The 21,465-nt window shown below is 47.3% G+C and overlaps 1 protein-coding gene across 1 annotated transcript in view; it reads left to right on the top strand.

Moving 5' to 3' along the window:
- SAE1 (SUMO1 activating enzyme subunit 1) overlaps nucleotides 1-21,164 on the top strand; it is a 59,891-nt gene extending 38,727 nt beyond the window's left edge. Inside the window, exons 7-9 of the mRNA XM_043994911.1 lie at nucleotides 16,005-16,149; nucleotides 18,244-18,313; nucleotides 20,207-21,164. Of these exons, the coding sequence (XP_043850846.1) occupies nucleotides 16,005-16,149; nucleotides 18,244-18,313; nucleotides 20,207-20,299 (308 nt within the window). The 3' untranslated portion in view covers nucleotides 20,300-21,164. The remainder of the gene's footprint in view (nucleotides 1-16,004; nucleotides 16,150-18,243; nucleotides 18,314-20,206) is intronic.
- The last annotated feature ends 301 nt before the right edge of the window (nucleotides 21,165-21,465 follow it).

Below are 21,465 nucleotides of genomic sequence, written 5' to 3'. Positions count from 1 at the left end.
GTGTCTGAGGTCAGATTTGAACTAAGGTCCTCCTGAATCCAGGGCCGGTGCTTTATCCACTGCACCATCTAGCTGCCCTTGAACAGTAATTTTTTTAATGGGAATATAGTAGTAGCTCAGTTATTTTAAGTGGAATTTCTCTGCTTATTAGTAAATATCAACCCTTTTTCAGAGTGTTTCTGATGTCTTATCTCAAAAACTATTCATATCAAAAATTTTTCATTTTTTATTATGAATTTAACAGACATTAACTAATAGACATTTATTCCTCTCCTTTTCGCTTTGTAGAACTTTCAGTAATAAAAGTGTATCATGGGGCAGCTGGGTGGCACAGTGGATAAAGCACCGGCCCTGGATTCAGGAGGACCTTAGTTCAAATCCGGCCTCAGACACTTGACACGTACTAGCTGTGTGACCCTGGACAAGTCACTTAACTCGGGGGAAAAAAAGTTTATCACAAAGGGGAAAAACGAAAGTAGATAGGTGTAACAGAATGTTGATACTCCCTCACATCCCCTCACTTCCCACTTCCTTGGTCTTCTGTTTTATCAAGACATCCTCTTCCACTCCTCCTCAGCTACACACAGGAATGGTAATACCTTGGGTTTTGCTGTCACCCACAATAGTTTCATTTCCACGTTCAAGATGACCATCTTTTAGCCTTTCGTTTCTCATTCCATTCTTTTTTTTTTCAATTTTATTTTTTTCCAGTTACATGTAAAGATAGTTTTCAACATTTGTTTTTATAAGATTTTGAAATTTTCTCCCTCCCCAAGACAGAAAGCAATCTGTAATAGGTTATATATATAAACAGTCACATTAAACATATTTCCGCATTCGTCATGTGAAAAAAGAATCAGAACAAAAGGAAAATCTCTCCCCCAAAGCCCCCCCAAAAGTAGAAATGGTTTGGTTTAGTCTGCATTCAGATTCCAGTTCTTTTTTTCTGGATGTGTCTCATCCTTTTCTTTTTCCGGCACAGCATTGAGGGTTAAGTGACTTGCCCAAGGTCACACAGCTAGTAAGTGTCAAGTGTCTGCGGTCCAATTTGAACTCGGGTCCTCCTGAATCCAGGGCTGTACTTTATCCACTGTGCCACCTAGCTGCCCCCTCATCCTTTTCTTTATCCTTACCATGACTCCCAGCACTTCTGCAAGTCCTGACCCCCTCAGTGAGCCAGTCCACTACTCAACTATCTCTATTCTTGGCTCCCTTGCTCTCTTCTCCTGTTGCAGGCATCCCTTGCCACACCCTGACCCTCCTCTGCTTTAATTCTGGTAGTACTGATTGGAGCTGGTGGCAGTCTTGTCTTTGTTTCAATGCAAATTTGTTGTGCATGCAAGGCTGTCCTTCTGACTTCCCAGTGCCATCCCATGATTCAGCAGAAAGCTCACTGTTCTGGAATCCGGGGGTTCAGGCTCAGAGCCTGCCTCTAGCAGTCACTACCCGTGTGACTGACAAGTCACTGCACAGCCCTGGGCCCCCCCCCCCTCCCCCCCAGGATGCTCATCTGTCTAGTGAAGTCTAAAGAAGACCCTTCTCATTTTACATGATCCCAGGATTCTGCTCCAGCCACTCTGGCCAGTGCTTTGTTCTGCTCCCTCCAGGGCCTGTCCCAGAGCATCTCAGCCGGAGACCCATCTCCGCTGCCCACAACTAGGACGTGTATAGGAAGACTTGAATTCAAATCCTACCTCAGGCCTTTCCTAGCTGTGGCACCTCAGGCAGATACCCCACTTTCTTCTCAACTGTGAAGTGGCCATCATAATAGCACCTCTTTCAAAAGAGGAGCACCACCGAGAGAATATACGTCTAGTGTTTTGCCCATCTTAAAGTGGAGTATAAATGTTATTGTCGTGATGATCGTTTGCGCTTTTCTTCCAGCCTCTGACAGAGAGGTGACCCTTCATGCTGAGGTCCACCTCTCTGTACCTCTGCTCGATCTCATTTCCTTCTGTCTTACATTGCCTAGTGCCCCCACTCTCATTCAAGTCTTTAGTTTTTTTCCTGTCTTTCTCTACTCCCTACAAACAGACTGGCCTTAAAAAGACTTTACTAGATCCTGCTGTCCAAGCTATTGTCTTACATCTCTCTTCCCCTTCTCCTCTAAACTCTACAGTCATCTCCTCTGCTTCCTTTCTTTACACTGTCTTCTAAACCCTCTGTAGTCTGGCTTCAGTTTCATTATTTACCTGTAACTGCTCTCTTCAAAGTTACCAGTGACCCCCTTAGTTGTCAAATCCAGTGGCCTCTTTCTGTTTCTCAACTGTTCTGGATCTCTGCAGTATTTCACACTCTTCATAATCCACCAGGATCCTCTTTGGATGTTTCTCTTCGTTGGTTCTCCTCCTGCATGTCTGTTCCTTCCCAGTCTCCTTTGCTGGATCTTCTTCCTTGTCCCACCATCTGCCTTTGGCTGTGCCCCCAAACTCTGGAGTGGTCCTCCTTCTCTTTTCTCTCTAGACTCACTTGTAAGCTCCAGTTATCAGCATCTTCATGCCGATGACTCCTAGATCCCTAGATCCATAGATCCAGCACAGTCTTTCTTCTGACTTTGGTTCCAGGTCACCAGCTACTACTCTTCCCCCCCACCCCCACACATACACACAGAGCAGTTTGTGCCCCTTCTGAGATGTTACCTTTCCACCTTCTTGGTAGTTGTCATGTATGTACCTATCATTTAGCTTCTCTATAATTGACATTCTGGTAGAAACGATGGCCTTTGTGTTAGGGGATTATATACTGGTTATGGGGGGGTGTGCACTGGCTGGAACAGTATTAGAGGTAGGTTAGAGAATAAGTGTTGTATCAGCAGTTGTGTGGGCAACTTTAGGTTGAAAGTTGTGTTTAGAGCATGACTGAAAAGGTACCTTCTGAGGATACGAAAGGGGAAAGGCCCTGAAGATTGTCCTCCTCCATTTCAGTCAGGTAGATTGAAGTTTGCTCTTAAATTGATGCTCCTTGCTCTGGATCCTCTTCCCCGCCCGCCCCCCCCCCCCCCCCCCCCCCCCCCCCCCCCCACCCCCCCCCCCCCCCCCCCCCCCCCCCCCCCCCCCCCCCCCCCCCCCCCCCCCCCCCCCCGCCTTTGACTTTCAGGACTTAAGCACCACCTCACAATTTATTTTGGCAAACAGTTTTTCACAAAGAACTTTGTCTCTCACTGTCACACTTCACAAGCTTTGTATAGATTCCCGAAATCCATAGTTGGGTGTAAATAACAGTAGGCCTGTTGCTGTCCAGGACGAGCTTGAAGGAGACTGCCATTCTGATGAGGGAAACAAGATCCAAAAATGGAACCAGCTGAACCCTTGTTGACCTGAAGATGTTTAAAAATAATTTGTTCAAAGTAACAGCATCTTCGCCCAGCCCTATCACAGATCTGTGGCAATGTGGGATCGGCTGATGCAGAAACCAGGTTGCCCTGAAAGACCACAGTCATTCAGAAAGGAAGAAGTCACAGCCACATTGAGAAGGGAGAAAGAATATGATCGTGGGCAGCCATTCACATCTTTTTATCAACAAACTTCTCGTGTAGGAAAACCTGCCTTGGTTGCTGGCTAGCTCCCAGCTAGGGTGGGGTTGGTGCCTCAACCCTCAGCCCAACGAGGCTTCTGCTCCTTAACCAGACAAAGGCGTCACGGGAGAGGCGTGTGCCACCTCCTGACTGGGCGCAGTGGTCACTGGGGATGGTGGTCACGTGCAGCTCAAGTGCTGGGCCTGAGAAGAGGGTCAGCAGCATTGTCTGCCTGGTTACCATCAGCCGACCGGCCGGCCCACCCCTCAAGTCCACTTTCTGGCAGAGCTTCTTGTGACTGAGAAAAGCTGCTGCTCAGAATGAAGGGTGCCCTGTTGGGGACTCTCACTGTGAACAAAAGATGCTCTTTGAGAGCAGGAGACACCGATGGGGACGGGACTGAAAGTGCTGCTGAGGCCACGTGCCCCCTCAGTTTCCTTTTGACTTTCCCACTTGTAGCAGATGCAGCAAGTACACACTTTGCCCATTGGTGGGGGTCATGTATGGTGTCGTTTGTAAAGAACACAAGCTATACGGAGTGGGAGCCATAAAGACATCAGCTCCCTGGAAGAGAGAAAAGCCGCCCCTTGCAAGGCCCACAGGCCAAATGGGCGATTGATCATGGATGATACCTGAATGATTGGAGGCAGTTTTCCCTTCTGCATTCAGAACCTTTCTTTCCGCTTTTGATCTTTACCTAATTATTGCCTTGTGGCCACTGAGAGAACACAGTGCTAGACACAGGGCAAAGCTTTTACGGATTGTGCTCAGGCCTAGTTTTCTTCCTTGACCCGGGTACCATTGAACACCATCAGCTGCCATCACCTTTGCCTGGGAATTCTCCATCCATCTCTGTCTCTCTTGGCTGTCTTGGATCTCCTGCTTCTCAGATTCTCTTCTGACTGTTCCATTGGTGAATCTCCTGGTCTCTTCCTCCTCTCTGGCCATCTCACCAGACGACCCTTCAGCCTCTCCCCCAGGGCTCCCTGAGTCACACTGTATGAGTGGCCAGGGTAGAATGAAGCTCTTAACCAGTGTAAAGTGAATAATGGGGGAAAGGGGATGGTGTGAGAGAGAAAGAGAAGAGGAGCATGAGGCCAAGGTCTGGCAGCACTTCTGAGGCTGCTCGCTATCGCTGCCACATATTTCTTTCCCCTCTATGGACCTGTTTTTTCTAACTGAAGTGCTGACTCTCCAAAAGAGTTAATATAGCTCTGTTTGCTTTGCTACAAATAAGGGGATCTGACTGGCTTCTTTCCCAGAGGCCCTGAGATAACTTCAGATGTGGTCGCTGAGGTATGTGCACGGTGCCAGCCTGCTCAGTTAGGATCATCTCGGCAGACTGCCCCACTACCAGGCAGGGGTCCCAGATAAACATCAGAGCCAGCTGCTGGCTGTGTTCGGTCCTTGTCCTTGTCTTATCACTGATCTCATTTCTATCCAGGATGGCAGAGTTTGTGCCCGACTTCTCAGGTTTTATCACTCACCAGACTAATCGCTTCTTTGCTTAAATGATCAAGATGTCTGAGAGACTTGCCAGCTTCTCCGGGAAAGCCGAGCTAGCACACACGATAAGCGGATTTGAAGAAATGTCCACAGGGGGAATCTCCCGAGATGAGTCCTCAGCCAGGGCTTCCACACTGTAAAACTTCTGAGGCCAAGTGAGCTCAGCCCTATCCACAGTGACATTTCTTCTGGATCAAACTCAAGGTTTGGGCTTTAGGATGAGAACAAACTCAGCCTGATTTCCCTACTTGAGGGTTAGGGATAGGTAGCATGAATTCATGTAGAGGAGGCACCTACTGAGATAGGCCCAGGGGATACCAGGACAGAAGAGGAATGGGCTTTTTGCCTTCAAGAAGCGTCCAATCCATATAGAGAGACAACACGTATGTAAATTTGGATATACAAAAATAAGCAAAAAAAGATAAGTAATTTGTGGTGGGGAAAACACCAGTAGTGAGGGCGGTCAGGGAGAATGTTTCAGGCTTGGGTGCAAAGGCATGAGGCCAGATATGGAAGGTGTTGTGGGAGGGAGATGAAGAGTTGGCTGTTCCAAAGAAGACATGGACTATTGGCAACAGGTGGGGGAAGTCAGGTTGTGAAAGGCCTTGTGAAAAGTAAAATCTTCATTTTGAACCCCCCAAAAAGTATTTCCGTACACACAGCAGGACACAGTGGAGAATTCAGTGAAACCATGGGTCTCTTTTGTATCTCAAAACAAGTACGTGGGGCAGCTTGGTGGCACAGTGGATAGAGCACTGGCCCTGGATTCAGGAGGACCTGAGTTCAAATCTGGCCTGAGATGGGGGGCGGCTAGGTGGTGCAGTGGATAGAGCACTGGCCCTGGATTCAGGAGGACCTGAGTTCAAATCCAGCCTCAGACACTTGACACTTAATAGCTGTGTGACCCTGGGCAAGTCACTTAACCCCCAATTGCCTCACTAAAAAACAAAACCAAACCAAAAAAAAGTACTTGAATTCTCTACTCTTAAAACACTCATGCTAGTGTGTACTACTTTATGAACTTCCTGCTCTTACTTCCTTGGCATCTTAAGAAATACACAGGGGGGCAGCTAGGTGGCGCAGTGGATAAAGCACCAGCCCTGGATTCAGGAGGACCTGAGTTCAAATGTGAACTCAGACACTTGACACTAGCTGTGTGACCCTGGGCAAGTCACTTAACCCTCATTGACCCGCCCCAAAAAATAAAATAAAGTGCTGTATAGATACTAGCAGTTGTTATTATTAATACTCTTTTAATTGCTCTTTTCCCTATGAAGGGCTTTAAATGCCAAATAGCTTGTATTTGTTCCCACAGGAGTTCATTGAATAGGGGAATGACATGAACGTGTGTGTTTGAAGAATCCCACTTTGTTGTAGGTGAGGAATTAGGGAGAGGAGGGGCTTGAGTTAGGCCAGTTGGAGGAGTTGTATCTTCCATCCTTCCCCTGCCCATGCCTTCCTGCTGAGTGGGACGAAGGAAGGGGAAGGGTCTCCACAGCATCCGTGGCTCTCATTTCATCTCCCTCACCCAGACCTTGACTTGGAGCCATGAGAATAACAGTCCCCAGTTTCCAAGTGATCTCTCTGAGGTTACTCTGATACCCAAGCGGGCAGGGATTAGGGACAAAGTCATCTATATAGTGACTGACAGAAATTACTGCTGACTGAGAGGAAAAGGGAGATAGAATGAAAACAGGCCTGAGAACCTCCTCCTCTGCTCTGGCTCCAGGGCCAAGTTTCCAGGTGACTTGGCTGTAAAACTCGGGCGATGAGGCTTCCATTGTATGACTGAGTATCAGTCACAGTGGGATGTATTCCTCCAGCCTGGGGACAAGGGAAGGCCTGTATACATGATTGTTCAGCACTCAGAAGTCAGCAAGAGTTCAGTGGGTGCCTTCCTGTGTCAGGCCCTGGAGACACAGACAGAAAGTAAGTCTCCCTCCCTCCCCTCTTTGGGCTTACACTCTGTCAGAGAAAACAGTGTCCAACCATCAGTATGTGAAGGGAAGATCAGGAAATGCCTCCTGGAGAGATGGCATTGGAGATGAGCTTTGCAGGAGCCTAAGATTTCTCAGAAAGAGAGATGAGAAGAGAGGGCATTCTGGGTATGGGGGTTGGCTTGGGCAAAAGTACAGTGACCAAGGGGCAGCTAGGTGGCGGTGGCGCAGTGGATAAAGCACACTTGACATTTACTAGCTGTGTGACCCTGGGCAAGTCACTTAACCCTCATCGCCCTGCCCTTGGTGCCCCCCCCAAAAAAAAAAAAAAAAAGTACAATGACCAGAGACAGAACAGAAACCAACCCAGTTTGGCTAAAGCATCAGGGAACATGAAGCAAGGCAGTGGGCAGTAGGTGTGGAAAGGGAGGCTGGGGCCAGCTTGTGAAGGGCTTGTCATAACAGGCCTTTGAGCCTAGAGGTAATAAGGAGCTGCTGGAGATAGAGTGGGCAACGATGTGGTTACCTTGGTAGCCATGAGGAGAGTGCACTGGAGAGGGAAGGCACCAGAAGCAGAGATACCAGTGAAGACCCCACCAAATGGTGGAGTGCTATATGAATGGAGAGAAGGGAATAGTTGAGAGCTGCCATGGAGTGGTAGGCTTCCTCCAGTTGTGGACAACCATAGATCAGCGCCTTGAAGAGCCACAGGCCACAGCTCCTGCCTCAGTGAGGACATCGGAAAACTGCGCTGTCTGTTGCCCGTTGGTTCCTGCATCTCATTCGTTTTTCTTCCTCCAGAGCTTGAAGGCCCATCTCAGCTGCACGCAAGTTGCTTCTAAGTACTGAACTCCATTGGGCACGGTCCTTGGCCATCTCCTCCCAGCTGCCAATGTCTGTTCTCAGAGCCCTCAAGTCTCGCTTGCATACATCTCTGTAGCAAAGCTGGGGGTGTCCAGCAGGTCTTTGGCCTGAGGCTAACTCACCATAGAGTAGGTCTTTAGGAATGCACCCGTCTTGCACGTGGTGCACATGACCGAGCCAGCGCAGCTGTCTTTGTTTCAGTAGTGTGTAGATGCTCAGAAGTTGCGCGTGTTGGAGCACTTCTGTGTTGGTGATCCTGTCTGACCAAGATATGCCAAGGATGCGCCAAAGGCAGCTAGATGGTGCAGTGGATAGAGCACCGGCCCTGGAGTCAGGAGTACCTGAGTTCAAATGTGGCCTCAGACACTTAACACTTACTAGCTGTGTGACCCTGGGCAAGTCACTTAACCCCAGTTGTCTCACTAAAAAAGAAAGAAAGAAAGCAAAATGGGAAAATGTGAATAATGCCATGGAGGCAGAATAGATAAATGATGGCGGGTGGGCAGTGAGAAGTCAAAGCTGGGTGACTGCTGCTGCTGCCCTCAGCAGAAACAGGGAAGTTAGGAAGAGAGATGGGGAGGACATAATGAGTGTGAGATGTCTACAGAACCTGAAAATATCCAAGTCAATGGGCGTCGACAGGCTGGTGTCAGGATGTAGACTGGGGCTCTCTATAAAGGTTTTAGGTCATTTGCATATCAGTGGTGATCCGACCCAGAGGAGCTGATCTGGTCACCAAGGAAGCAAAGACATGAAGAGGGCCAGCCCTGGACAGGAAAAGCCATCTTGAGGCACAACCACCCTTAGATGGTAGGACAGGGATGGGAATGAGGAGAAGCCTCAAGGGGAAGTGTCAGGAAACTCCAGAGAGCATGAAGTAATCCATAGAGTGAAGGCTGTCAGGAGGTCGAGATGGATGAGGAAAGAGAAGAGGCCATTGGGTTCAGTAAAGACAAGAGCATTGGTACCTGGACAGCTGTTAAATCGACTGATAAGGACAGGAGCCAGATTTTTATTTTTATATTTTTTCAATCTTAATAGTATTTTTTTCCAGTTATAGGGAAAGATAGCTTTCCTTTTTTATTTTAATTATAATTTTTTTAAAAATAATGAACATTTTTATTTATAGTTTTGAGTTCCAAATTTTATCCCTTCTCCCCTCCCTGAGGTGTTAAGCAATCAGATGTGGATTAAAGATAGTTTTCAACATTCTTTTGGGGGGGGGGTGAGGCAATTGGGGTTAAGTGACTTGCCCAGGGTCACACAGCTAGTAAGTGTTAAGTGTCTGAGGCTGGATTTGAACTCAGGTCCTCCTGACTCCAGGAACGGTGCTCTATCTACTCTGCCACCTAGCTGCCCCTTCAACATTCATTTTTGTAAGATTATGAGTTCCAAATTTTTCTCCCTCCTCCCTTCCCAAGACAGCAAGCAATCTGTTTAATGTGATTGTACATATATAACCTATTTCTGCATCAGTCATCTTGTAAAAAAAGAATCAGAACAAAAGGGGAAAAACCTCAAAAAAGAAAAAAAAAGTTGATCATTACACAGTGTTGCTTTTACTGTGTACCAGTGTTCTCCTGGTTCTGCTCACTTCACTCAGCATCCGTCCACTTAAGTCTTTCCAGGTTTTTCTGAAATCTGCCTGCTCATCATTTCTTAAAGCACAATAGTATTCCATTCATATACTACAACTTGTTCGGCCATTCCCCAGTTGATGGGCATTCCCTCGATTTCCAGTTCTTTGCCACCACAAAAAAGAGCAACTACAAATATTTTTGTATATGTGGGTTCTTGTCCCTTTTTCATATGATCTCTTTGGGATACAGACCTTGTAGTGGTATTGTTGGGCATACATAACCCCATAACTCTTTGGGCATGGTTCCAAATTGCTCTCCAGAATGGTTGGATCAGTTCACAGCTCCACCTACAATGCATTAGTGTTCCAATTTTCTCACATCTTCAACATTTATTATTTTCCTTTTTTGTCATATTAGCCAACAGGAGACAGATTTCTAAGGGGTGAGAAGTAAGGAAGTGGAAGCAGAGAGAAGACAGCATTTTGGATGATATGAAAAGGAGGAGAGTAATAAGACAGGGGCTTAAGAGGAGTGGGTTGGTTGGTTTGAAGGGTGGAAGAGAGCAAGGTATGTGTATAGACAGGAGAGAATGAGCCAGTGCCCAGAGAAAAATCCAAGATTTGTGGGAAGAGTGAGTCAGCCTTCCAGAGAAATCTGAGGACAATGGGATCAGGATGGAAGTAGAGGGGAAGGACCTCAATGTATCAGAGTTAGGATAGAGAAGGGGGGGGTGGACGTCAGGAGGTTTTAAGCAAGTAGAATGGGGAGGAAGGTACCCAGAGGGCATGTAAGGCCTCTGTTCTCTCCCTAAAGCCACTGCTTACAAGGAGATGGGAGAGGGAGTAGGGTGGGAAGTTTGGGGGAAGAGAAGAGGCAGGGCCCACTGGATAGGGACGGGGGCAAGACTATGGAATTCGGAGTCTGCTCAGATGTGAATTCAGGCTCTGCTGCTTAGGGGCTGTGTGACCTTGGACAAGTCACTTTCCCTCCATGGGTCTCCCTTTCCTCATCTGTTGAATGGTAGGTTGGACAAAGGCCTGTCCCTCTGCTGCCTTCTAGCTCTTAAGTCCTGGTGATAAGTGTGTATTCATTGGGTGCTAGGAAATTAGCAGGTAGGTCTTGAAAGAGGAGCCCTGATTTGTTTTCTCCAGTGTATGAAATATGGCATTTTTGAAGGACGTTCAGTTCTGTCAGGGAGGCCAGACGGTTCCTTTTGGTGACTTGAGGCTCGCCTTCAGACTGCCACGTTGAGCTTCGGAGGAGCGAGCATTTTGAGCCTGGCTGTCTAGAGAAGATTCTAAATAAAGCAGGTGGCCTTCTCTTTGCATCTTTCCCCAAAACATGGTACCTGCTTCATGCAGAACACTATGCTGGGTGCTGGCATGGAAAATGGTGACAGCTGGCTAAGACCGTATCCCTCCCAAGAGCTCATAGTCGTTGGAGGTGGTAGGTTCACCACAAGAGACCGATTGTGGGGATGGGATCGGGGAAGGTCTCCTGCCTTTGGGGTTGAAGTTTAAAAGATGGGTGGGTAATAACAAACAGGAAGTGATGAGTAGGTAGGCACAGAGGAGGAGAAATGACATTTGCAGCATAGGTACAGGGTTGGTAGAATGTATCATCTCTGCAAGGACCAGTCATCTCAGAGTTTGGGCTAGTCCCAGGCTATGGAGGCCTAGACTGAATTCTGGGCATAGGGTTTGGAGTTAGTAAATACGTGCCCAGTAATCTGCCCCACTCTGCACCGCACCAAGGAGGTTCTGCTGGGATGGGCGGGCGCTGGGGGACATCGGGAGCCTGCTGCAGTAATACAGCTAGGATGGGGGCTGAGCCCAGGCTGCAAGGCGAGCATCAGCCAGCTTGAGGAAGTGCTTAGCAGTGAGAAGTAAGGGAAAGGCAAGTGTGTACGCCAGCCAGAGGTGAATGAAAAGTTAAGATGATCCTGAGCCAAGTCCCAGCCTGGGCCTGTCACTGATAGGACTGTTGAAGCACTGTTGATTGACTGACAGATAAAAGGATTCTCTCTGTGTCTTGGCCAGGCACTGTTGGGGGATAGATCTTGGCAGGAGTTAACCTGCACCAAGAACGAGCCTTGGGGTGGAGAGGGCAGGGCCTGTACAGATGAGAGGAAGGGAATCCTCTTTTTTGTAAGTAATAAGTTTCAAAATTTAGTAAGCCAGGAAAGGAAGCACAGAATTCCAGGGACTGAAATGAAAAGGTACAGTTGCCACAGTGGGTCCCAGTCATTCTGGCGCTGTCACCCAGCATTGGCACGAAATCACAGATGTTCAGAGTTGTAAGTGTCCCAGCCACGTCTGAAATACCATATTACACTGTCACTGATGACCATCTCCAAGGAGTACAGTGACTCCTCCTACCTCCCACAGCAGCTCAGATTTTTAGGAAGGTTTTCTGACCTCAAGCTTCTTTTTATTTTTTATTTTATTTTATTTTATTTATTTATTAGTGAGGCAATTGGGGTTAAGTGACTTGCCCAGGGTCACACAGCTAGTAAGTGTTAAGTGTCTGAGGCCGGATTTGAACTCAGGTCCTCCTGACTCCAGGGCCGGTGCTCTATCTGTTGCACCACCTAGCTGCCCCAAGCTTCTTTTTAAACTTTGTTCCTGCTTCTGCCCTTTGGAGCGCAGTCCCTCAGATACTTGAGGAATACTTTTGAGTTCTCCTTGCATCTAGGTCCTCAGCCGTCTTGGACACCCGATTGCTTCATTATTGTTCTCCTTAACCTTTTTCAATTTTGATGCCCCAACTAAACGTGGCCCTCCAGATTGGTGTGACCAAGGCCAGAGGCCAGTGAGGTGCGTAGCGTCAGCTCCTAGGGTTCCTAGGAGACGTGGAGGTTGGGACCTCAGAACGTCCTCTCCTGGCTAACAGATCTTCCCGTGACCCTCTGGCTTTTCAGACCAATGGTACTTCACTGGGTTGCTCCTGTACTCGGGCATCAGATTTTGGGTAAAACTTTACACTTACCTTTCATGATATTTCATCTTAACAGATTAGGCTGCCACAGTCTTTGTGGATCCTGACTGTCGTCCAAGCTATATTAGCTCTCTCTCCCTGCTTCTTGTCATCTTCAGATTTGATTGGTGTGCCTCTTGGCCTTTGTCCGAGTCATCGATAAGAATGTTAAACAGCACAGGGCCAAGCACAGGTCTCTGGGGCACTGCCTAATAACAACCACCCTTGGAGTTTGGCCATTCAACCAGTTCTGAATTCATCTAGTTAGGTTATGTGTAGGCCACAGGTGTAGTGTGAGGCCGATCTGGCAGAGCTTAAGGACCCAGCCTAGAATTGTCACCTAAAAAGAAGGTGTGCTCACTGGCTCTCCTGGCGATGGCCTATGACTGGAATGAGTCAAGGGCAATAATAGGTGCTTTATTCACTCTTTGAGCCTCAGTTCCTCATTAGCATTTTTATTTCTTATTCTTGGTGGAGAAAACAGATGTAAAATAGTAATTGAAGTGATCCCTACTTCTCTTTGTTGTGGTTTAGCACAGGCAGCCCTCTGATCTTTCAGTTTACTCCTTTTCCACATTCCTTTAAGAATTTTATTTCTTGTCCTTGACTCTACTCATGTGCCTCAGCTCATTCTGAGCTTTAGAATTCTTGGCACTCTTCTTACAGGATGGTACCTTGTTTTTATATTCATCCGCCCTTACCTATCCTTTTTCTCTTCTGAGGGGTCTTTAGCCTGAGTTAATGAGTTCCCTGTGTACCTATCAGTCAGTACAGACAAACTCCTTTTTTCCTCATTAGAATTGTTTTTCTTTGCCTTTAGAATTTCATTCCTGAGTTTCCCATCCCTCCTGGGCTGACTTCCCCTCCCCCATCTATGGTACAGGTCAAGACTCTGTTTGCTCTCCTCTATCACTAAATCTAAGAGGGAGCAAAAACCCTCTCCCAGAGGCTCAGGACTCCCCTGCACCTTTCATCTTCCTTTTGATTGTTGCTGTCTCCCACTGTATTGTTCATTTTTCTTGAGGGCAGGGCAGAGACTGCCTCTTTTATTTATTTGCACCCCTAGCACTGAGCACCACCACTTAGTAGGCTCTTAAAAAATGTTGATTATATTGTATTTCCCCAAGATTCCTGCTATTTCCATCCTGACTGCTAGATCCAAAATGGAAATTCCACTTGTTGGTTTCCTTTACCTTCTGAAGGATAAAATTATCATTTAGGCAAGTCATGTAGTTATTCTTTTTTTTTTTTTTTAAGTGAGGCAATTGGGGTTAAGTGACTTGCCCAAGGTCACACAGCTAGTAAGTGTTAAGTGTCTGAGGCTGGATTTGAACTCAGGTACTCCTGACTCCAGGGCCAGTGCTCTATCCACTGTGCCACCTAGCTGCCCCCATTTTTTTTTCTTTCTTTTTTTTTTTTAGTGAGATGTAGTTATTCTTTAGGTGAAGTATTTGTGAAACTGTTTATGCTCCATTGTTAGGTTGAACCACTTTTTAGGAGTGATACAGTTCAGATTCACTCCTTACAGGACGAAATAGTGGAATTATAAAAGTTTGTGGGGGGCAGCTAGATGGTGCAGTGGATAAAGCACCAGCCCTGGATTCAGGAGGACCTGAGTTCAAATCTGGCCTCAGACACTTAACACTTACTAGCTGTGTGACCCTGGGCAAGTCACTTAATCCCAATTGCCTCACCTAAAAAAAAAAAAAGAAAAGAAAAGTTTGTGGCAAATGGGACCCAAGAGCTCATCTAGAACCACCTCTTAGCTTTTACAAGGGAAAAACTTTAGGGTAAAGAAGTTACCGCAAGTCTCTCAAGTGAGATAACATTGTGCAGTGTTCTTTCCACTACAGCATTCATTTATTTGCTGTAACCCTGCCCACCACAAACTTAGGGAAGGACACCCTTCTGAGATAGAAGAATCTGGAGAATGTCTAGTCATTTAGACGTTGAACCCACATATTTATTAAATGCCTACTATGTGCAGTATAGCCCATCTTCACCATTGGTTTTTCAAACTGAAGATTTCTAATCTTTCTGTGCCCTTCTCATGTGCTACCTTCTTTTTCTGTCCTCAAGCTCCGATGAACTAGCTCCACTCACCCCCATTTCTTGAGGTGCAGCAGAAAACATCCACACTCTTTTCCTATTCTGATGCAAAGGGAAGATAATGGTTCTTTTTATAACACTTTCTGATCTGCCCCTGATAAGTTAGAGGGTACTTAGCAGCAGCCCTTCAGCCACCAGCTAATTAGATTTTTTATCCCCGCCCCAGGAGCTCTTGAAGGCCATCTTCTCTTCTCAGATACCGCATGATTTCCCACCAAGATGAAATCACACATGTCTTTAAGTATGTCAAAGGAGTTTTAAAAAATACTTATCAATGCTACAGTGAAAACACTAGGACAATTCTGGGAACATTGCACATAGCCCTCCCAGCTCTTCATTTCTCTTTCCTCAGAACCGCCTCATCTTGTGGTTTGGCATATTGTTCTCTAAGTGATAATTACCGTTACATGTGTCTTAATTTCAAGTCAGCAGGCATTTATTAAGCACCTACTGTATGCCAGGTTTGGGCAGCAAGGTGATATATTGGATAAGACTGCTAAGCCTGGAGGCAGGAAGACCTGAGCTCAAATCCAACCTCAGTCAATTAGTAGCTGTAAGACTCTGGGCAAGGCACTTTAACCCTGTTTACCTCAGTTTCTTCATCTGTAAAATGAACTGTAGAGGGAAATGGCAAAGCACTCCGGTATCTTTACCAAGAAAATCCCAAATGGGGTTATGAAGAGTCAGAAATGACTGAAAGAACTGAACAACAGAAATGTACCAGATATTGTGCTAAGCCCCAGGGATTCAAAGAAAGGCAAAACCTGTCCTTGCCCTCAAGGAACTTGCAGTCTAATGGGGCAGACAACACAAAAATACCTATATATGTACAAGATATAAGGGATAAATCAGAGATACTCTTAGAGGGAAGGCACTAGCATTAAGAGGACTGAGAAAGGATTCTTACAAAAGGTGGGAATCTTTAGCTGAATCTTAAAGGAAGCCAAGGTTAATTCTGGTTAATCAAGGTTAATTCTCCCTTCTTTCTGCTTGATAAGCTCCAGTTTATCCTGTCTGTATCCTGTTTAGAAGTAGTTGATGGCAGGCAGCTAGGTAGCTCAGTGGATAGAGCACCGGCCCTGGATTCAGGAGGACCTGAGTTCAAATCTGGCCTCAGACACTTAACACTTACTAGCTGTGGGACCCTGGGCAAGTCACTTAACCCCAATTGCCTCACCAAAAAAAAAAAAAGATGTAGTTGACGGCACTCTCCCCCATTAGACTGGGGGCTCCTTGAGGGCAGGGTTTGTCCCCTTTCTTTGTAGACACTTAATGCTTTTTGATGAAGTAACAGACCTATTAAGGGAGGGGGGTGGCCAAAGAAGATTCCCAGAGTCTGGAGAAGGAGCTTCTTGTTGGAGGAACAGCCTTATCTTGTTAGTTCTTCTTGGTTTCTCTGGTTCACCCAGGATAGTCTTATGTAAGTAGTAGGTGCACAGGAAACATTTCTTGAGTGAACAAATCGGAACCCTTTGTTAGAAAGGTTTCTTATGGTGTCTCCCCTTTTTTTCCTCTTAGTGCTCCTGAAATTCCGCACAGACAAAGGGCGGGACCCTCGGTCAGACACTTATGGTGAAGATTCAGAGTTGTTGCTGCAGATCCGAAGTGACCTTCTTGAGTCCCTGGGAGTGAACCCTGAGCTGCTTCCTGATGACTTTGTCAGGTGGGTGTCTCCAGCATCTCCGGGGAGGTGTTATGGGGAAGCGATTTAGCCAAAGTCCCATTAGTGTCAGAGTCCCGGCTCCTGATTCCAAGCCCAGAACATTAAACATTTATCAAGCAGGTGCCTGCGTACCAGGCACTATGCTAGTCCCGAAGACACGGATGCATAAATGAAACAATCTCTGCCCTCAAGGAAGTGAGACTATCAAGGGAACCAATATGTACTCATATAGGGAATTTAATATAAGGGAAGTAAAAGGAATTTAATTCCAAATTTGTACCTCATTTGGACTGAGCAATACATGCAGTGAGGGGGCTATATTTGGAAAAATAATTAAAGGGTAAAAAATCAAAAGATAGGGATTTTTTTGGTGTTATGTCCTCCCAAGTTGGAAGGGCTTTGACAGAGTCTCTGTCTTCCTTGGCCCAGACTCTCTGTGCTCCAAGCAGCTCCTCTCAGGCCACATGCAGGGAGATGCATTGTTGAGCCCCATCAACCCTTGGGAAGTGCCTGCTGTGCTCTAGGTGGGCCTGGCCTGCCCTGGCACAGGGAAGATGGGCAGGTCCTGGAATCTGGACAGGGCAGTAAGTCAGAATTCACACTCCTGGCCCCTCATCAGACAGACATCATAAGAAGCAGTTAAAAAGAAAGATGTCCTTGCAGATATCCCATAGATGGACACACTGACCCTGAGCCCTCATAGCTGAAGACAAGGCTCATCCAGCTGATGATGAGGTGCAGTCTTCAGAAGAAGTCTCTCTGTCTCTTTCTCTCTGTGTCTGTCTGTCTGTCTCTCTCTCTTACCTTTTCTTCCAATTTCACTTTTCTCTTTTCCCTAAGAAGGATAAGGGAGTGGACAGGTAGGGTGCAGGGGAAGGAGCCAGAAGGTAGAAGACTCTGTCACCAGTTGGCATGGTAGGGGAGAGCTGCTAACTCATGAAAGAGGCCAAGGTCTTTGACCCTGCCCAGCTTTACAGGAGCCTGGGTTGGACTTGGGTCTTGGGGGTGACCCACTGCCTGTACAGATGAGCTATTCTTGGCTCCCATAGGGTTTTAAGTTGCAGGTTGGGGGCCCTTAGCCTGTTCCCAGGCCATTCAGTTGTGTTTTTAAAGGTAATGAATAGCCTGGGTTGATGTAACAGTGACTCGAGACTGGAGGTACCATTCTTCCACAGCCAAGACGTGCTGCCTGTTTTGTTTTCTTGTCACCTCCCATTCCTTTTGGCTAAAATAACTTTGTTGGTCATCTTGCATACTGTTGATTTTGGCCCCTTTCTCTTCAACAGGTACTGTGTAGTCTTTTAAAGTTGACAAGAGATCACCTGAAGGAAGGGCTGGGACCTAGCTGCTTTTCTTAAATTGCTCTGCCCCCAGACATTAGGCAAATGACTGGAACTGAGAAAGGGAGTTTTCCCCCCTATTTTCCTGCACTAGTAGTGAATTTGACCTTTATTAATAAGGTTTCATCATTGACTTTAAAAAACCTGTTGAGAACTTGATAACAGTCCTCATGATAAGGGCGGTAGAGCCCCTGATTCTTAGGATGTTGTTGGAAGAGATACTTTGCCCTGGGGTTCCCGGTGATCTTGGGAGGTAGCAGGCACTCATTTTTGTGTAGGCAGTATGGACAATTTCCTGTATTCGTATCTTTTTCTCAGCCCCCATACAAACCCTTCCTACATGTTACCACAGGCCTGTAGCTTGGCATCTGTCCATGAGGAGCATATAGAATCCACTCCTGACTCTTGGGTGAAGAGAATGGCGAGAATGTGACCGGGGCATTTAACATCTGAGACAGGCAGTGCCTTATTTTTAGGAAGTACTGGTGGGGGCTGGGGGGAGAGACAGAGAACAAACATGAGAGTTGTGTGTTGTTTCTGAAAACTGGAGGTTGTGGAAGGAATCCCAGAAGAGAGTTCCCAAGTCTTCTCCAGGTCTCTCTTAGCCCTTGGATTGGATTGGCTTTTCACTGTTAAATGTCGATTCACCTTGCTGCTTGGTCAGAGGGATGATTTGTTGAGGGGAACCCAGGCATTGGAAGGCACTGCCAGCATCCCTCTTCCTCACGACCCTCTTGTTTTCCCTCTCTTTTAGCTCCTGCTTCTCGGAGATGGCACCAGTTTGTGCAGTTGTTGGCGGGGTGTTGGGACAGGAAGTTGTAAAGGTAATTAACATTTGGGAATGGGGCGCTAGAACAACATGGATGTATTTTTAGAGTCTTCTAGCTCAAAGATAAATGAATGCTTCCCTATGCTCACCTCCTTTGGCCTCTATCTGCACGGCACCAGTGTCCTCAACATGTGCACGTCAGAGAAAAAGACCCACTCACAGGTTCATTCATTTCTTCTTCAGAAGAAAAACGTTACATGAATACTGACAATAACATTTCTCACATGACTATTAAGAGTGGCACCAGAGAGAGAGAGAGAGAGAGAGAGAGAGAGAGAGAGAGAGAGAGAGTGTGTGTGTGTGCTGGTGAGCGTGTGTAAGATTTTAGGGCATCCAGGATTCCAGAATCACCAATAACAACTGACATTTTGGGGTTCCTGGATGCCCTGAATTAGATTTCCTTTCTTATATGCTTCTTTTTAAGCTTCTGTTTTCAGTAATCACCAGAGGTGTATTTTCCTTGCCTCATCTCTATGTCACATCTATGCTCCCTGCACCCCCAGTCCTTTCCTGAAATTTTGTGTTGCTACTACCCGTATTGCCTCCTGGCATATGGTCCATCTTGTCATTGGCCTTCCTAAAATGTGGCACTCGATACTATGCTCATTACTCTCAGTGGGGTCTGCCCGGAACATGGGGGCTATTCCCCTCTGTACTCTTAAGATTTCCCGACAGGGCAGCTAGGTGGCACAGTGGATAAAGCACTGGCCCTGGATGCAGGAGGACCTGAGTTCAAAGCCGGCCTCAGACACTTGACACTAGCTGTGTGACCCTGGGCGAGTCACTTAACCCTCATTGCCCCCCCCCCCCCCACACACACACACACAAAAGTCATCCAAGATTTCCTGGGCAGAAGAGAAAGAAAGAGGACACACAGGAGGATCTGACCAAGGCTTCAGGAGCCTGGCAGTGATGGCTCTCTTCCATACACTCCTTAGGCTTCTGCATAGAGTGATGCCCTCATCCCCTCTGTACGTGACGGTGTCTCCAGTCTGGTGCCCATCTCCTCACCGGCCCCTCCTACCCGCCCCAACAGCTGTCAGCTCGCATCCTGTTTCTGTTTACCCCAGATGGCCAGAGTACTCTGCATTCTTGGCCCGGGGTGTGTTTGGAATCCCTTCCTGCCCTGTCCTCCATGAAGGGACCTCTTTACCTCTTGCCCCCAGTCTAGTGTCTTGTGGAGCTGTCCCTGACTGTCCCCGCCCCATCATACCAAGCCCATTTCCTGAGACCACCCTTGACAGCTCAGGCCCAAGTCCTTCATGTACTTCAAAGCACCATGTAAATATGAGGTGCTGGACAGGGATGTAGAAACATTCTAGTCCTCCTGGGTCACTCTTCGGAGAACACACTATGGAGACTCAACCACTTCGTGGCAGAGCTGGGGTCCCGCTTGGGTCTCGTTGAGACACTCCCCAGACTCACTGTTCCATGCCCTTCTCAAAGGCATCGTCCCTTTCTTGCTATTTGCACTGCCCAGACTAGGTGTAGGCCGATGCTCCTCTTCCATCTCATCCCTCCCACATACACAGGATACTCCTTCACACATGCACACTCATCTAAAGAGTGACAGCCTCCATCGCACGATGCACTCCCTCTCCAGCATCTCAGAAAGCCACTTGAATATGCCTGGAGATGGGAAACTTGCTGCACACAGTTTGAGTTAGAAATTTGCACCATCTGCCTCCCTGGAATTTTTTCTGTCCCCTGGTCCTGTTGTGTCCCTGAGCCGCGCAACAGGTTTTGTGAGTGAAGGGACATCCAGTTTCTCTGTGGAAGGCCCTTGACCTCATCAGGTAGAGATGAAAACTGAACCAGTCCCTGCCTCTTTTTCATCTGTCCCTTCTAAATACTAAAGTGGAAATTGTTTTTCTGACTCCCTCCTCAGGCCTTGTCTCAGAGGGACCCTCCTCACAACAACTTCTTCTTTTTCGATGGAATTAAGGGAAATGGGATTGTCGAGTGTCTTGGCCCAAAATGAAAGCAAGCCTTCGGCCCCGAGATGACCTGCAGCACACTATTGAGGTCCAGACGCAACCCCCACCCCAGTGCCCCAAAGAGAAGAGCCTTTCACATTGGGGTTCAGCAGGTGTGCTTGCAGTCGTTAACAGACGCTGGTCAATACAAGGGGGTTTGGAGCCTGACTGTTAGCATCTCGGCATGATTCCCTACCACGTTTATCCTCCCCGAGCAGAGGTCACTGACCCCGGCCATTCGTCAGTCCCGTCCCAGCCAAGCTTGCTTGCTTTTTTATATTCCTTGGGATGCTTCTCTGGGATGGGCAGGGCAGCCTGTCCTGATTCCCCATCGGCAGGCATGCCCAGTTGGGGTCAGACTTCAGGTGGGGAATAGAGGCTGGGCCAGGGGGAATAGCTTCCAGATTTAGGCAAGTGCCCGTGGGTGGGGCACGGGAAGGAAGGGCACCTGGGCCTGACACAGGGCTTGGCGTTTTAGTTTAGAATCCCTGTGTTAGACAGGCCCGTTCAAATCGAGCCTTATTCCTGCTTTCTCTTAAGTCACCCACTGAGGAGGGCATCCCTCTCCTCTTTGGCTTCCCTTTAGTCATTGTGACTGACTAACAATTGCAGGCACTTTGAGGGAAGTCTTTGAATTTTAAAATTGCCCCCTAGAAAGGCCCAGCCTGTGCCGGCTCCTGAAGGCCCTGTTACGGAAGCTGGTAGAATCATTCACAGGAGTTTCTTTTTTTATGGAGTGGGGGGGGGGTGTTACTAATGTGGTGTTCTTTTGCCCATCCTAATGGCAGCTGTTGTGTTTTACATGTTTTCTCTATTTTCCTGGATTATGAAAAACAGAATAAAATAAAGCTGGTTGCTTTGGGCCTTGTCTTTCTTCTGTGCTGGAAATCTTTTCAGAGAACAGGACTCGTTTCCTGGCCATGATCTCTCGGATCCTAAAGGAGCCCTCTTCTCTCCGGCAGCAGAGGATCCTTCCCGCCCTTGGCCTTGGATTCTCACCACATTCCTGGGGTTACAAGAAGACTGGAGAGTTTGAGAGGAGAATGGAGAGACAGGGAAAGGGGTAGGGCTTTGACTGGTGCAGTGCCCCAGAGTCTCATGGGGAAAGAAGCTGTCATCTGCTGAATAATTCCACTTCATGATGGTCGTGAGAAAGAGAAGTTAGGAATAA

Source organism: Dromiciops gliroides, chromosome 3 (genome assembly GCF_019393635.1).
Source record: "Dromiciops gliroides isolate mDroGli1 chromosome 3, mDroGli1.pri, whole genome shotgun sequence".
NCBI lineage: Eukaryota > Metazoa > Chordata > Mammalia > Microbiotheria > Microbiotheriidae > Dromiciops > Dromiciops gliroides.
Note: the sequence above shows the minus strand (reverse complement) of the source record. Positions and strands in the feature narration are given on the sequence as shown.